A 17138-nucleotide genomic window follows, 5' to 3' on the forward strand; every position below is an offset into this window, starting at 1 on the left:
GCAGAGTCAACAGACAGAATACATCAGCTTCCCAAAGAGGCTCCGCCACCCACCGTCATTCTGGAATCCCCTCCCTGCTGGATCGACTGGAGAGCAGGGACCACACCTTGCACAGGAAGCCTCAGGCAATGACCTTCATACATTAATACAAGCACATTCTAGGTCATCTACATGGCCACCTCATGTCACTGGGTACTCCCACTGATTTCTGGAGATTCCATTGGCACGTGTATTCAGGGTCAAGATGGAAGCAGTACTTCCCCTGGGTCTCCAGCTAACAAGACTTCAAGTCAAAGAGGCCTTCGTTGAGCTCTAGCACATAGTACAGTAGAAAACAGAAGAACAGAATTAAATGATGGACTGCCCCCCCCAACTCCCCGCACGTGGTAGGTCAGGAAAGGGAAACTTGTCCTAGCAGCTAGTACTTCTTGAGCACAGATATGACAGCTGTGGTTTTAGCAAAACAGCATCACGTGTCACATTAAAATCATAGTTCAGGGGCGCCTGGGTGGCTCAGTCGTTAAGCGTCTGATTTCGGCTCAGGTCATGGTCCCAGGGTCCTGGGATCGAGCCCCACATCGGGCTCCCTGCTCCGCGGGAAGCCTGCTTCCTCCTCTGCCACTCCCCCTGCTTGTGTTCCCGCTCTTGCTGTGTCTCACTGTGTCAAATAAATAAATAAAATCTTTAAAAAAATAAAATAAAATAAAATCATAGTTCAACTGAATTAGGTTGGGCATTAGATTTGTAATGAATCCGTACATTGGTTTTAGTGATCATTATGGTGATACATGCACTATAAACACGTTAATTCCTTTTATGTTTAGACATATTTTAAGACATTATAATAAAAAATAATTTAAGGCCACACGTGGCATCCCCACTAATGTTTTCTCTCTAAAGGAGGTCTACTCTATAAAACCTTTAAAAAATACTGTATCATGTTGCCTGTGGTCTTCCCACCCCAAAAAGGAAACACAATTAATTGTTCTTCCCAAGGCAAGCAATATAGAATAAGGTCTTCCTCACTGGGAAATCTTGGGGCAGAAAAAAGCTCAGCCCAATTAGTTAAGCACTGAATAATATTAACATTAATATAGTGAATAAACGTGTTACATTTGTTATGTTGATGGTTATGCCTCAATATAGAGACAAGTTTACAAGAGTTCGTTTCACTGATCATGCCTTCAGTTTATCAAAACTACCTACTACTACTTTTGAGTTATGCTTATGAACCTAAACAAGGGATCTGAAAAGCAGAAACTACGCAAGTTCAATGCTGAATGTGGTCTAATCCAGGCTAGCGACCACTAACACCAAAATGGGAGAAGTTTTAAGTCCTCCTTGTCTCATTTTCATCCTGATTTTGTATCCATCTGCGCCATAATGAAAACATGAACTCTCCCAACAGAAACCTTTGCCGCTCTGCTGTTGGTTTGCCAAACTCCATAATGGGATCACCCTTCGGTACTCCCTGAGCATCAACTTCCTAGCAGAACTGACAACAGATTAGCAGGTGCAGCAAACAGGACTCCCCCAAAGCACTGGCCGGACTAAAGAGCCCCATCTGTTTCAGGACAACAGATCCAATGGGTGAAAGACAGAAACTTCATGCTCACCAAATGGTCCCAGCAGCCCAAGTGCCAGGACACCGTGTGGCCAACAAAAAACAAGACTACACAACACAAAGACTGTTTTAAACAGACAAATAATGCCCATAAAAGTTTCTATCCCAATTTCAGTGGGGCAGCCTCCTCCACATCACCGTCCAAGACTAGATCCTAAAATATGTAACTCTGAAAATATCAGTAATAGGATATCATGGAGAGTTCAACTATGAGAACTTGGTCTCAAAGCTCTAATCTCACGAGCTATCAAGGAAGGCTGCTAATACATCCAAAATCTGCCCAGGAGCTGGATTATAATTAGAAACCCCATTAGAAAATTAGCAACTGTATCCTGAGCTACCAAAAGCTGTCTGGTTATTCTAGATGACACTAAAACAAACCGATTCTCAAAAGGGCTCCTTACCTCTGGCAAATCAATGTATTTTTACATTTATCTCTAAATCCAGAGCAGTCCTATAGGATCTTCCAAATTCCCCTCTTCACGTTATCTCTTCCTAAAGGGATACTTAGTAATTAAATTACTAAGGGGGGCCTGCAGTAGTTCATATGCACAAGGAATAAACAGGGTTTGGAATGAAAATTTCTGCATTTTAGCTTATCATAAATTAACAGCAGTATTTTTAAAGGAAGAGATAGTATGTGTTCCCATATTTAGACCTGCAGGGGGACGCCAACGTCTAAATGATCATATTTCTGTGAAATCCTCACTGTAAGACCTTCAGGATCGGAAAATGCAGAGCTATTCGATCCTATGCAGAGCTGAGTATAAATAACCACCTTCCTTCCTGCCTCCTCCAGTCTGGAGCCAACGCTACAGAAAAAGAACCCCATGGTCTGACGAGCCTCTTCCTTTGCAGCAATGTGAGGAAGAAGAGCAGCAGGGAGAACTGAGAAGGCATGTCTGGATGCCGACTCTGGCACTTACTAGCTGCTCCCTGGCTTTGACCCTGTTCCCCACTAAGCCTTGGTTTTCTCACTGGAAAAATGTGAAAGATGGAATTTATAACGTCTCATGATTGGTTCACGGGTTAAGTGAGCAGCTATGTAAAACTAATACATATACCTGAGTGGGACTCCTCAACCTTGGCACTACTGACATTCGGGGCCAGGTATTTCTTCGTTGTCGGGGATGCCCTGTGCCTTGCAGGATGTTTAACAGCATCCCCTGCCTCTAACCCACTAGACTCCAGTAGCACCTCCCAAGTTGTGACAACCAACAACGTCTCCAGGCATAGCCAAATGTTGGAGGGGGCATGTCCCCCAGTTTACAACCTTTATACTAGGTATTTAATAAATGCAGGTTTCGGGGCGCCTGGGTGGCTCAGTCGGTTAAGCATCTGCCTTTGGCTCAGGTCATGATCTCAGGGTCCTGGGATCGAGCCCCACGCTGGGCTTTACGCTCAGCAGGGAGTCTGCTCAAGGATTCTCCCTCTGTCCCTCCCTCCACTCACGCACAGGCTCTAAAATAAATACATCTTTAAAAAGTAATAGTAATAAGAAAAAATAGATGTAGGTTTCTCCCTTCCTCCCATCCAGAAACAAGAAACGTGGGTGATTATTCTACAGTCCTTTTTTCTCACCTAATCAACCAGTCATCAGTCCAATGCCACCTGCATCCTAAATACCTCCTGCATTTATCCCCCTTGCTGGTTCCCCCAGTCATCACCACCCTCTGTACCTGGCCAGCTGCATGACCACCCACCATTACTCACCTCACATCCACTCTCCCCTTGCTGCATGGTGAGCGCCAGAAAAGCACAATCAACACTGGTTTCCCAAAGTGCCTCAGAGGATGGGGACCCAGTTACTCGACGAGGTCCACACAGCCACTTCTTCTCTGCCTTTCCGTCTGGCCACCAGGGCCTCCGCAGTGCCCTCCTCCCCATCCCGGACGAACTGCCCTGAGACCCCGTGGCGTGGTGGTTCCACCCACGGTCCTGGGAGCCAGACTGCCTGGATTCAAATCCTGGCTCTGCCAGTTACGGGCTCTGTGATGCTCTGAGCAAGTCAATTAACATCTCTGTGCCTCAGTTTCTCACCCTGACCTGGTATGACGGAGCCAGGAGGACCCACCTCAAAGAGCTGATGTGATGATTAGGTGAGTCCATTTTTGTAAGACCTTAATATCAGCACCTCGCATATGGAAGTGCTCATATTTTAGCTGTTCGCTTATTTTCATCTAAAACTCAGCTCAGAAGCTCACTGTGTGAAGCTGGACACCCTGGCTGGCTTCTCCACCTATCTTCACGCCCCAGACCCAAAAGCAACGTCCTGTACAGGTATTTCTGCTGCTTCACGGCCACCACGTGTGATCGCGGTCTTGGGCGGGGCTCAAACACATCACAACACTTCCTGGAAGCCAGAGCTGCATGCCCCCACCCCCCACCTCCATCCCCAGCACAACATCAGGCCCAGGAGGTGTGCACTCCAGCCAAGACCCTTGCAGATCAGACAATCTCATCAGATCAGCTAGCCAAAAAAAAAAGAGAAAAAATCCTTTTTAAGATCTTTTTGAATCCTAAGTTATTCATGCCATAGAGATTATCCCTTTTTTCTTGTCTATGCCATGACCCAGAATCTAGGGGGGTGGGGAGGAGAAGAGGTAAGAGTAAAATTCTAACTGGACAGACACACCTCTTGCCTCTCCAAGCCCCAAAGAGGCAAATACATTCAACAGAAGGGCACACACTCGCCTTTGATCCTGACACACCCTGGGTTTTATTTTCCACAGATTCTTAAAAGGGCAAAGAAACGGTTGAAGCTGTCATTGTCCATACCAGAGCACCTGCTTGAAATGCGATTTTGCAGACTCCAGAATTCAGCCTGCCTGGCAAAGAAAGGCATGGTCCTTGTTGCCTGGGTGTTAAAATCACCACAACAGTAAGAAAACTGAGCAGCTGCTCCTTCAACAGAGACATTATGGAATCTGGATTTGCCAAGCCACCTCATCCTATCCATAAATGGGCATTCCTGTCCCTTCCTGCAATTATTAACCTTTTTGTGTATTAAGACCAGGCTCATTCTAAAAAGACTAAAGTTACTTTAAAATATAACCCTATAAAAGCATTTCAAAGAGTCAGGACAATGGGAGAGAGAAGGTCGGGGACACCAGGAAGCGTACTGTGGCTATCAACCAAGAATTAGAAGGGTAATTCTCAAGCTTGACATTCCATTTGAAAGGTGAAAAAACTCTCTCAATTCTCCTCTGTGCAGACTTAAAATTCTGGGTTGTGATTCCATTCAGGAGGCATGAACTAGGTGTGCATCGTGTAGCACCGGCTGCCACCAGGCTGGTTCCCAGAGCCCAACAAGGCCATGCCAGCTCCGCATGTTTGGTGCCGACTCAGTGCTCCGTGCCCTTGCAGCTGTAGGGAAACTCACACCCATGACCCCCGTCCACCATCATCTGGCCTTCACTGGGCAGGAGGAGGTCAGCACTGACATACTGGCGTTTCACCTCCTCGGCCTGAGGCAGCTGAAGGGTCACCTATGTCAACACAATCAGAGATGGTTTCGAATGCACGCCCAGAAACCCCACAGCGGTGATCACACCAAGCTCACTGCGAGGGCAGACACCCTCACTGCACCAATTTCTCCCTCTCCGCACACAAATACACTCTGGGGTCTCCCAACTGCAGAAAACATCCCCCAGGACCCATTCCTTGCTCTCCAGCAGCCACAGGTCTCCACTCGTGTTCACAGCGAAACTCCTCCCCAGGGCCGCCTCCAGTCCCCACCTGTGTCTGCTCTCCTCCCGGGGCGTCCATTCCCACCCCTCCTAGCACAGCTTTCAGCCGGGCCACCAACGCGTGCGCCCCCAGGCCCCCCGGCACTCGACCCCACAGCACCAGGCGTGCTGGCCGGTCCCACCCCAGCGGCCACCCTCCTTGCCCAGGGCCTCCACCCGCGTCCTCACCTTCCCGAGTCCCAGGCCTCAAGTGTCAACTAGACACCAGGCGCTCCAACGTCCCATCCCCGGCCCGAGGGCTCCACTGGATTCTAGACGCTCACACCCCCCTGCCTGTGGGCATCACCCCAACACTTGGTAGCTCTATCACTTTCAGCCTCATCAACACAGACCTGTTGATCTCCCAATTTCCCCCCAGTCTTGTTCTTTCCAGTCTTCCTCCCAGGAAGGGACATTCCACCTACCTGCTCACACCAAACTGTAACTGTCAAGTGCCAGGCAGTTCCTCCCCAACCTACGCCAAGTCCATCCATTCCACAACCCCCCCCTTGCCGGGGCCCCCTGCCCCCCCCATCCAACACACACAGACACACACACACACACACACAGACACACACACACCCCACCCCACCCCGACCCCCCCGCTGCCCGGCCTGGATCCCAGCTTGCCACACCTCCTCATCGACCAGTACCACAGTTCCCTGACTGGCCTCCCTGCTTTCACTCCTGCCCCACCCCCAACAACCCGTTCTCCAGAGTCCCTTCAAGTCACAAGTCAGATCCCGCTACTCCCCTGCCAGAAACCCTCCAACCTGGCTTCCCGCCACACTGAGGAAACCCCAGCCCTCCACACTGGCTGTCAAGGCCATTCCTGATCTGTCCCCCATCCCCCTCTCTGACCCCGCTGCCTGCGAGGCCCCCCATGCTCCAGCCACTCTGGTTTTCCTTCTGTTCCTCCCGCTCATTTTCATCTTGGGGCCTTCACATTTGCTCTTCCCCCGTCTGGAACATTCTGTCTCCAAACCTCAAGTAGCTGGCAACACCTCATTCGGGCTCAGCTCAATCCCTATCATATCCCCTATTATACTGCAGGCCCCTGGAGAGTGCCTGCACCCCTACAGCACTAGGGGGAGGGGGGCACTCAGCCCCCATCGAGGACACAAAAACATGTCATAGCCTCTCCCTGATGCAGGGATGGCAACAGCTCAACACACACACCGCATCGCCTCACTACTGCAAACGCTCATTTAACATTTATAATGGGCCTGATTCATGCTTAGCGGGGTCTTCTTTGTGGGAGGGAGATGCTGTGCTGCCCAGCATCTGAAAACAATTCCTATGTCTGGGGATCCCCCACAGTGTGACTTCTGGAAGGAGGCCAGGCCCACCTCCCCCAACAGAAACCAAAAATTTCAGAAAGGAGGAACAAAGCCCTCCTACCCCTTCCCTGGCAGCAAGGGTTGCTGGCACACGACCGAGATTGGCCAAGGCCTCCGAGAGGCAGGATGCAGGACAGAAGTGGTGCAGCAGGCCCAAGACTGCTCTCCTTACAAAAGCCTGCTTTCAAGACTGGCCCTTGGCTGGTGTCTGGGAACTCGAATGGTCAACGGTTCCCTCCACAGATAGAAAACGCTCCCTAAATGAAAAGTGTGCCTCACTGGCCCGGACTGTGCCAACCCCGTGGTTCATGCTGAACACCGACTCCCCTTCCCGGAGTCTGGAACGGTCGTACGTGCTGGAGAGAGGGTACCTACAGGGGCAGGCCCCGATAAAATCCCTGGGCGTGGCGTCTCCAGGAGCTTCCCCAACGGACAACATTGCACACACGTGGGCACAACGTCCACTGGAGGAATTAAGTGCATCCCGTGTGCCGCCTCTCGGAGAGACTCCCGCAAGCTCAGAACCTGGCTTCCTCTGGACCTCACTACATGCAGCTTTTTCTTTAGATTTTGCTCTGTATCCTATCACTGTAATAAACCGTAACTGTGAGTACAACCATTTCTGGGTCTGGTGAGTCCTGCTGTCAAATCACTGAGCCCGAGTGGTTGTGAGGACTGCCAACACGGTAAGAAAGAAGAGCGTTGGCGCAGCTCCCTCCGCACCCTCTGGAGCCAGATGAGCAACGAGGGTGTGGGCGGCACCCAGTGGCAGGGAGCCAGGGTTCTCTGGCCCTGATTTGGGGCGCCCATCCTCCCCTGGCCCCTGACTGCTATCTAGGCCCGGGTCTCCAGCTTGACAGGTACTTCTGTGCTATCCAAAATGCCTTCAATAAATCCCTTTCTGCTTAAATTCATCAGAATTGGTCACTGTTGCTTGCAATCAAGAGCCCTAACAGTAACAGATTTTGTATAAAATAAGGGCTATAAATAAAATTGAAATGGCTGAGTCAGGGGCCAGGTAGAGGGTCCTGTGGGTCCCACAGCCCCAGTCCGGGAAGTTGGCCCTTCTGAATAGGCAGAGCAAAGGTAGAGTGGGTTCAAGGGCCCGGATGGCTACTGGACCCAAACTGTGTGCCTCTTCAACCAAGGCTCCTTTCAAACTGCCTGGAGGTAGAAGCCCTAGGAATGAACAGGGCATGGAGACCAGTCACTAAGACACAGAAATTCCCAGAACCACAGGCCTCATCTAGATAAGGCCACTGGCTGTTCTTACCAGCCCAAGGAATTGACTAGAAGCAGAAAAACTCAGACGCTAAGTTTTCACAGGAGCAATACTGCCAAACATTCAGGTCAGAAGACACTAGCCCATGGCTGTTCAACCCCAGACACACAACCCTAAAGCCCCAAACTCACATCCAGCAGGACCCAAGAAGGGGCAGTCTGCTGCTGGCCCCAGCCAGGTGCAGCTGCAGAGGACAGGGACTATGGGAGGGTCTCACACTGGGCCTAATCCAGCAAAGCCAGAAGCTGCCAGACTAGCTGACCAGCCAAGGACTCCTTGCTAGTCCTGATCCACCAGCTACCACACTGAGTTTTCTTATTTTTCCCCTCTCCAAGTGGGAGGTTTATTGTAGTATCCTACTCTTTCTTCACGGTTGTAGGTTGATGTTTGGGGGACCACACCTATTCAGCCATAAGTCACTAGACCATTAAAAAAAAAACAACTCCTTTCAAGTGTTAGAGAAAGGACAGTGTATCACCCAGAGATCCTTGCAATACTTAAATGAATATTTGGGTTGCCTCCGTAGAGAAAGGGAGCATGTGATCTCACAGAGCCATGGGTATATTTCTGAAGGTGTACATAACTGAAGGTGGATGAATTATCCAGCAGGTGGAATGTAGGGTCATCATGGACTTCACCTCAGCTCAAGGGGTAGACCCTTAGAACACTAAAGGTAATTCCATCCCTCCTTGCCATTAGCTGGCTGAGAGATAAGCAGATCGAAACTTCCCTGGCCAATGGGACACAAGAGATTGCCTGGGTGTTTCTGGGAATGAAAATTCTTTAATCTTAAAGAGAGAGACACAGGAAGCCATCCCCTCTGCTCTGCAAGTAGGAAAAAAGAACATGGCTCTGGTTACCACTGGCAGCCACCCGAGGACCCCTAGGTCTCTGAAAAGGGCTAAACTTTATGAACAATGGTGTAAAGAATGGAACTTGGTTCCTTAATGACATCACTAAGCTGGCACATGTCCTTACTGTCCAGGTGGGCACTTAACAGACACAAAACTGACCGAGAGGTAATGTTCATCTCCATGACAACTGTCAATAATCTGCCATAATACACGGACTGCCATAATACATAAACTGAGATTGGCCAACTCAAGCACCATAGTTCTGTAAGCTGTAACTTACTGTTAAGCTGTAAGCAGGAAGGAGGGAGTGTGGTATGAGTGCAAGGAACCCACCACCACATTAAACACACTGTAAGATGCATCCTTATGGGCGCCTGGGTGGCTCAGTTGGTTAAGCGACTGCCTTCGGCTCAGGTCATGATCGTGGAGTCGCGGGATTGAGTCCGGCATCGGGCTCCCTGCTCAGTGGGAGTCTGCTTCTCCCTCTGACCCCCCCCCCATGTGCTCTCTAATAAATGAAAAAAGATGCATCCTTAATGTCAGAAATAGTAAAAGCATGCTTCTCCCTCTGACCCCCCCCATGTGCTCTCTAATAAATGAATAAATAAAATCTTTGAAAAAAAAAAGATGCATCCTTATGTCAGAAATAGTAAAAGCAGTGGGGGTTGGGGGAGACACAAAGAGACAAGTGTCAGATGACACATAATGTGACATCTGTCAACTGCACCCTTTTGTTCGGGAAGGGACCACCATGGAACATACTCAGACGTACTGATACTGGATGGACATTACAAGTCTGCTCCAAGGCCAAACGAAGAGCAGCTTCCAGATACTTAAATATTTGCACCGATGATGAAAGCTGTGCACAAGGACCATTCTGACATCTAAAACGATTCAGGGCTGCACCAACAAGACGCGAAGGCAAAACCCAAGGACACAAAAAGAGAAACAGATTTCAGTTTGTTTTTTATAGTGCACACAAAAAATTTCAGAGAACACAAAATGCTACTAAAGATTTAAATTATTTCTATGCAACTGTAACACACAGAAGGATGAAAATACAAATCTGAAGTGTCCATGGTGGAGAAAACAAAACCTCTGTTCTACAAGCTCCAAGTGAAAAGAAGTCTAATTTCCCGGTCACTTTGTTTGCAAAGTGTCCCATCCTTCACCTATCCCTCCACTTCCCATGTTGGCGGGGAGCTCCTCAAAAGCACGAGTGGCAACGCAACGACCTTGACATCCTTAAATACAGAGCACACAGCGGGCCCTCGATGAACATATGTTCGACTAAACACACACTATCAGTATTCTGAGCAAGTGCTCTCATTTATACCCAAAGCCTGAAGTACTACAAGCGTTTGGGAGGTTTCTTTCTATCTCACTTTGAAACTTACTTTTATATTAAGAAAAACTTCCCTGTAGAAAAATATAAGAAAAAAGATAAAAAGGCATGAAAGTCACACCTGAAATCCCTTTGCTCAAAGATAACCGCCTTCGACACCCTGGGATACATCTCCAGTCATTTTTCCCTATGCATAAATACTTTTAGCACAATGAGATTGTACTGCACCCACTATTTTGTAACTGACTTTTTCCAGTTAGATGAGTGGCCTCTCCACGTTATTAAATACTCCCCAATACCTCCCCTGCCCTGCCAGCCACCCCCATTGCTGCAGGATGCTCTTCTCTGCCTCACTTCTCAAAGAAGGAAAGGAAAAGCTCTTAGCCCAAGCTCAACGTGTTCTCAGGGAAACGAAGACATCCCCTCCACAGGCAGGTGGGCATGGCACATACCAATTTCTCAATTATCAGCATCAACATACTCTAGGACTCAAATATCAACACAGTGGGTTCAGCCCCTCCAGACAGAGCTTAAGTCAAGTGCCACATTCATGAATCCTCTGGAGTTATTAACAAACGGGGAGGATGTGCAGTCGGTTCCAAGTTGAGAAACGACCTGCCTGCCGTTCTGCTCACATCCAATTAGCACACCCCAGACACGGAGCACCAAAAGGGACTGGAGGAGAGTAAAAGGAAGCAAACGGATTCTCAGTTTTGCTTCTTCTTTAAACCTCACACTCCTTCCCCTTTCCAACCCAAACTGCCAAAGATGAAGTTGGCACTAGGGTAACACTCGAAGATGAATCACTTATTAACTGAGAGAGGGAAAAAAATGGAGCCTTAGAGGGGAAAAAAAAAAAAAAAGCAAGCAAGCACAGGTTTTCAACAGACTTTGGTTCTAAAGGTAGTTGGCAGATTTGAGAGTAAGTATGTGGAGCTTTTAATTCCATGAGATACACTGAGCGTTTACTAAGCAAATTCTCTAAATAGCTTAGGCTTGCTTTTGTTTTGTGGGGATGCGGATGGGGGGTGGGTGGGGAGACGACACCAGACCAAAATAACTTCCAGTATTTAAAAAAACAAGACATACACGTGTAAGTAAAACTAACCCATTCAACAAACATCTTCGTTTAAAAAAGAAAAAGAAAAAAGAAAAGGAAAAAAATCAAAAGATCTTTATCTTCTCCATTACCTCTGACCCAAGCCTGTCTCCACTAGAGTCCTCATGCCTGTGACTTCTAACACAGTTGCCAAAACATCCATGGAACATTCGAAATCCTATAGATCCCTGAACAAAACTAAGTTTGCATTTCGAGACATTAATCTGTAACAGATGTGCCACAGAGGCGGTTTGGTGGGACTTCCCGCCAGATATAAACGTGCTGGCGATCTTCCCCAACGGCGATGCTCTCCCACTGGCAAGTCCGGCCCCACAACGCGCTCTGAAAGGCACACTACAAAACGATCCACAGCTGCATCCATGGAGAGCGAGGAGAGCCAGGCCTTGAATGCAGCTGTAAAGTGCAAACCGTGCTAAGTGAGGCCAGACCAAAACTCACAGGCACAACGGGTGCCCCGCCGGGGTCTGCTGGAGGTGGCCAGTCACGCGCAGAGGCAGAAGGAGCACATGGCCTCAGCCCGGCGGGCAACACATGGACAGTGCCTGAGCCACTCATGCAATCCCTCCAAACTTCACTCCACTGTGCCCGGGATGCATCGGTGCACTGGAGCGCAGACACACTGCAGGTGAGGGGACACGACCCTGACCAGCCATGGCCAGTCCATCTCCTTGGTGGGACCACGATCCCTACAAGCCCTTCCAAGTTCCATCTTGGATTTCACATCGCAGCATCTTACACTAAAACAGTCACTTTTCGGGCACCCGGGTGGCTCAGTCAGTTAAGCATCTGACTCTTGGTTTCGGCTCAGGTCATGATCTCAGGGTCCCGGGATCGAGTCCCGCACTGGGCTCCCTGCTCAGTGGGGGGTCTGCTTCCCCCTCTCCCTCTGGCCCTCCCCCTGCTTGTGCTGTCTCGCTCTTTCAAATAAATAAAATCTTTCTTTAAAAAATTCTTAAAAGGGGCGCCTGGGTGGCTCAGTCGTTGGGCTTCTGCCTTCGGCTCAGGTCATGGTCCCAGGGTCCTGGGATCGAGCCCCACATCGGGCTCCCTGCTCAGCGGGAAGCCTGCTTCTCCCTCTCCCACTCCCCCTGCTTGTGTTCCTGCTCTCGCTAACTCTCTCTGTCAAATAAATAAATAAAATCTTTAAAAAATAAATAAATAAAAATAAAAAATAAAAAATTCTTAAAAGGGGCGCCTGCCTTCGGCTCAGGTCATGGTCCCAGGGTCCTGGGATCGAGCCCCACATGGGGCTCCCTGCTCAGCGGGAAGCCTACTTCTCCCTCTCCCATTCGCCCTGCTTGGGTTCCCTCTCTCGCTGTGTCTCTGTGTCAAATAAACAAAATCTTTAAAAAAAAAAAAAAATTCTTAAAAAACAAATTCACTTTTCAATGGCCCCTTTTTCTTGGTGAATAGGAGGTATAAAAATACGAAATCTCCCAGTGGATGCCTGCCTGCCAGGAAGTCACCCAACACTGAATTTGATGACAGCAAGGGAATCAGATAGTCTTAACCATTAAACTTGGCAAGTTCTGAATCAATACAGGACTTTGGAGTCAGGGACAAAAAGTCGACTAGAGGGTCAGATTTAAGCTAGTTACCCCAGATACGCTAATGGAATAGAGCTTTTCCACACCTAAAGGTATTATTACAGTGACAGCTGCTTTCAGGCCGCTGGGGTTCAGAACAAATCATTACAACTCTAACAAGGTCCTATATGTTCATGAAACGTGTGTCCCAGATCTTTACACCGCTGGTTTTCTCTCTGCACAACCTGAGCCAGTCCTACCTCGGAATCAAGAAGTTCTCCGGCAATCAAATACTCGGGAGTGGTGATAATTATTAGTTCCTCCTCAAAGCCAATGACAATTCCAGAGCAGTCCATACAGAACTAGCATTTTCGGGGCGCCTGGGTGGCTCAGTTGGTTAAGCGACTGCCTTCGGCTCAGGTCATGATCCTGGAGTCCCTGGATGGAGTCCCTGGATCGAGTCCTGCATCGGGCTCCCTGCTCGGCGGGGAGTCTGCTTCTCCCTCTGACCCTCCCCCCTCTCATGTGCTCTCTCTCTCTCATTCTCTGTCTCAAATAAATAAATAAAATCTTTAAAAAAAAAAAAAAAAAGAACTAGCATTTTCTTTTTTTTTTAGAAGTCCCTATGCACCCAAGAACAAAGGACATCACCATGGTTCTCAAAGGAACTTTTCTGTGTGTATATTTGTGGGGGAGTTTCCCCCCAGATCCAAATGCCTGTTCCTCTTCCAAATTTAATATGCCCTGGATAAAAGGGTATTTCTTGATACTGCTCGCACTGACAATCACCTTAGGTGTTTTTACTAAACAATTTTTTTTTTTTAGTTTGTAGGAAAACATTGGTTTCTAAATCTAGTTTCTTTATCATCGCTGAATTCGGCTCTCACTTCTATATCCCACCAACAGGCAACTTCCAACCAAGAGTAGCAACATGAAACAGCACAAACATTGCCACCTATAGTCAGAAAGTGAGATATGTTTGTTTATAGGGTGACCTGGAAGAGAAATACAAGAACAGAAAGTAACATCTGGCCACCCTTCTCATAGCCTTCACCAATCCTACTATCCTAATACTTATTTTCATAATTATTCATATATTATTTTGATCCTCTTTAATATCGATTATCAATAGTTTGCTTTATTGCCAATTAAATAGATCACTAAGCCAAAAACACTTCAAAGACCTACAAAATCAGAACACCTGAAAACTCTTAAGTTAAAATCTCATTTCACTGCTATTCATCTAGGACCCAAATTCAAGGGCACCAATAAAATCTGTTCAAACAGACCTTTTAACTCAAAATAAAAATGTTAAGATGATCTCAATCTGTCAAAGAGAAACTGATTTCTTTCTTTCACCAGTCACATACTACCGCGCTTCTATGTTGTTTAACTGCTCGATGAAGGAAGGCAAGTAAACCAGCAATGAGCATGAAGTTTCTTCCCTCACAGTGAGTGCAGAAGCAATTTAACAGGAACTCAAAAGCACTGTTGCAATGTGTGACACCATTCCCTAACGTGAGGGACTTCTTCCTGGAGACGTCTCCTAAATATATGGCAAGCATACTAATGCTCCCAATATCACAGAACAACTTTGCAAGGAAGTTTCCTGGAGTGTGGGTCCTCGCTGCACTGAGGAGATGGCCAAGTACCATTCAACCACTTTTTAAACTGTGTTCTGCTACAGTAAAGAAACCAGGATGGTCTAGGGATTCCCGTTTTGCCACAGTCCTCACTCCTTTGAACAAAATTATTTTTATTCCTTAAGTTAAGGAAACTGCTTTTCAGGAATGAGATAATTTAAAACCTTCTGACTTAAACTGAAAATAAATTAAAATGTCAGTTTCTACAACTGCCAAAGACCCCTTGAAGAAAATAAAAATCTAATGAGAGTAGAACTTTAATACATTATATTCGCCAGTTTATAAAACTGCTTTTAAATGTCACAATAAAACCTAGGCCCTTTTAGGGTTTTTCTTCAATGTTAGCAATCACAATGCAGACTGTAAGTCGAATATTGCTCGTGTCCTAGGCATAAAGCATACCAACCAGCACAGCTAGGCTTGATTCAAGCATCTGGAGTTGGAACAAATGGGCAAAGTTTTATCTCCCTCTACAAAACTGCTGTTCAGCATCCACCTTTAGTCCAGACTAATGGACTATTAACTAATGGAAATTAACTAATTTCCAAAAGTCATCTTGTGATCATTTTTGCACAGCTACAAAGACGGCATGCAGGGTTTCAAGTAATTTCTTGAAAACACAGACCACTTCTGAAAAATTAACGACCACTCTGAATTACTTACAGATGGCTATTCAGGTGGCCTAGCTTGTAGGCTCCCTGTTTCTTCTCTGCCAATGCCCAGTTAAGAGCATTCCCCTGGGGACGCCTGGGTGGCTCAGTCGGTTAAGCGTCTGCCTTCGGCTCAGGTCATGATCCCAGGGTCCTGGGATCGAGTCCCGCATCGGGCTCCTTGCTCTGCGGGGAGCCTGCTTCTCCCTCTGCCTCTGTCTCTCTCTCTGTCTCTCATGAATAAATAAATAAAAAATCTTTAAAAAAAAAAAGAGCATTCCCCTGATGCGACCCCTTTTCTCAGAAACAGGCAAAAATCTGACCAGCAACTGACTTGAAAGCGTTGAATGACTAACCTACTGAAACTGACAGCCCAGGGCTATCCCAGGTTTCTAGTGAGAGTCAGGAATTCTAAAACATCCTGAAATAAGGATGCTTCATAAAATTAATGGTGTATCATAGTGTGACCAATTTTTTTCTTTGTCTTAGCAGTACATAAAATAATGGTGCATCTTAAAGTTGACCGCATCTTAAAGAAAATATACCTATGCCAACAGTTAAACCTTACAGGTTTGTTATGGAGTAAATGGAACCCTAAAACAATAAGGAGTAGTGGGGATGCTAGCAAATACAGCACAGCTATCACATCTCCAGGGCCACCACATGGACCCACTCATTGTTGCCAGGTGAGAATGGAGCCCCAATGAGGTCAGATTTTTGCCATTTTCTGTAAAAATTCCCAAGCTTTAAAACAGAGTTGGAGACCATACTACTAAGCAAGCCTCCTGGTCCATTCAGAACTAGAAGTCTTTGGTTTACAACTTCTGATGTTCATCTCCATTGCAAATCAACCTCAACAATCTAACTATGAAAACCTTTCAAGATACTTGGAAGAGAGGAAGAATGCTAAAAACTAGGGCTGCGCAATCAAAAGAATAGAGTTCCAATCCTGACTCCATAACTTCCTGTGTGTCTTTATGCAGGTCACTTAACATCTCTGAGCCTCCAGTCCTCATCTGTAAATCTCAGCACCCCTTATGGGGGGGGGGGGAGGTTCATGAGGATTAAATGAGACCACAAGTACATAAAGCCTTAACACAGTGCTAGGTGCAGCATAGACAATATGAAACATTAGCCAACTATTCTTGTTTGTATAAAACACAGAGGGAGGGTGTCAAAGTACTGTCCTACGTCAGCCTGGCCTTCATTTCTATGCCATCTGCCTCACTGTAACCACCCAAAAGCTGCCACATCTAATAAGAAAGCTGTCGTTCAGACTTTATAGTGTTTCACCCAGAAATCTTTTCAATGAAGTATACCTTCCAAGACGTTGTAATAAAAGACTTCAAGAGGTTAACAGTTTATATTCCCAAGTAAACTGCCAAAAAGTGCTACACATTGCCAAAAAAAAATAAAATAAAAACAAAAAGCAAAACAAAAAACTGCCAAGGAACCAAGCCAGATGCAGCAACCAGTCCAACTGTTCTGATTCCAAACCAAATCTGATGCTGGGCCCTGCATCACAAGTTTTGCTAATGTGCTCATCTCCCAACACCAAAGTCCTTCATCTGATGGCAATTTTCAAATTTGGTTTCCCTAAGGTGACCGGATTTAAATCAGTAAATATGAACTCTACCTCTCGAGGAACCTCAGCCAGTAAGACACAAAAGATAAACAGTCCACGCACTCACACAAGTAAAGCCCGTATTTAACCCCTTTCATTCTACAAGCCGGAGAGACCTAGGAGCATGGTCCTCTGTCTTGGCATCCCACCGCAATGCTTCATCGCCAGCAATACTTACAGCGAAAGAAATGTTTCTGAGATGGGACAGGACACTAAGTGCACTCCAAACACACAAGGCTGTCCATCAACTTCCAAAGAAAATACAAACTAACTTTTAAGAACTGTGCTAGGTATGGACACCTATTTTGCTAAGAGATGTGTAAGATAACTCTTATGTAGCCATCAAACTATCTTCACGTGTGATGTTCCCCAGCACACCAAGTGTGTAAACTGAAGTGCACT

At 46.9% G+C, this 17138-nt stretch overlaps 1 protein-coding gene across 1 annotated transcript in view; it reads right to left on the reverse strand.

The window, feature by feature from the left end:
- Nucleotides 1-3900, reverse strand: part of NEDD4L (NEDD4 like E3 ubiquitin protein ligase) — a 290602-nt gene extending 286702 nt beyond the window's left edge. The window contains exon 1 of the mRNA XM_081802522.1: nucleotides 3338-3900. Coding sequence (XP_081658648.1) covers nucleotides 3338-3511 — 174 coding nt within the window. The 5' untranslated portion in view covers nucleotides 3512-3900. The remainder of the gene's footprint in view (nucleotides 1-3337) is intronic.
- Nucleotides 3901-17138: the final 13238 nt, after the last annotated feature.

This window comes from Leptonychotes weddellii, chromosome 13 (genome assembly GCF_054177405.1).
Source record: "Leptonychotes weddellii isolate Sample4059 chromosome 13, ASM5417740v2, whole genome shotgun sequence".
NCBI classification, from domain to species: Eukaryota; Metazoa; Chordata; class Mammalia; order Carnivora; family Phocidae; genus Leptonychotes; species Leptonychotes weddellii.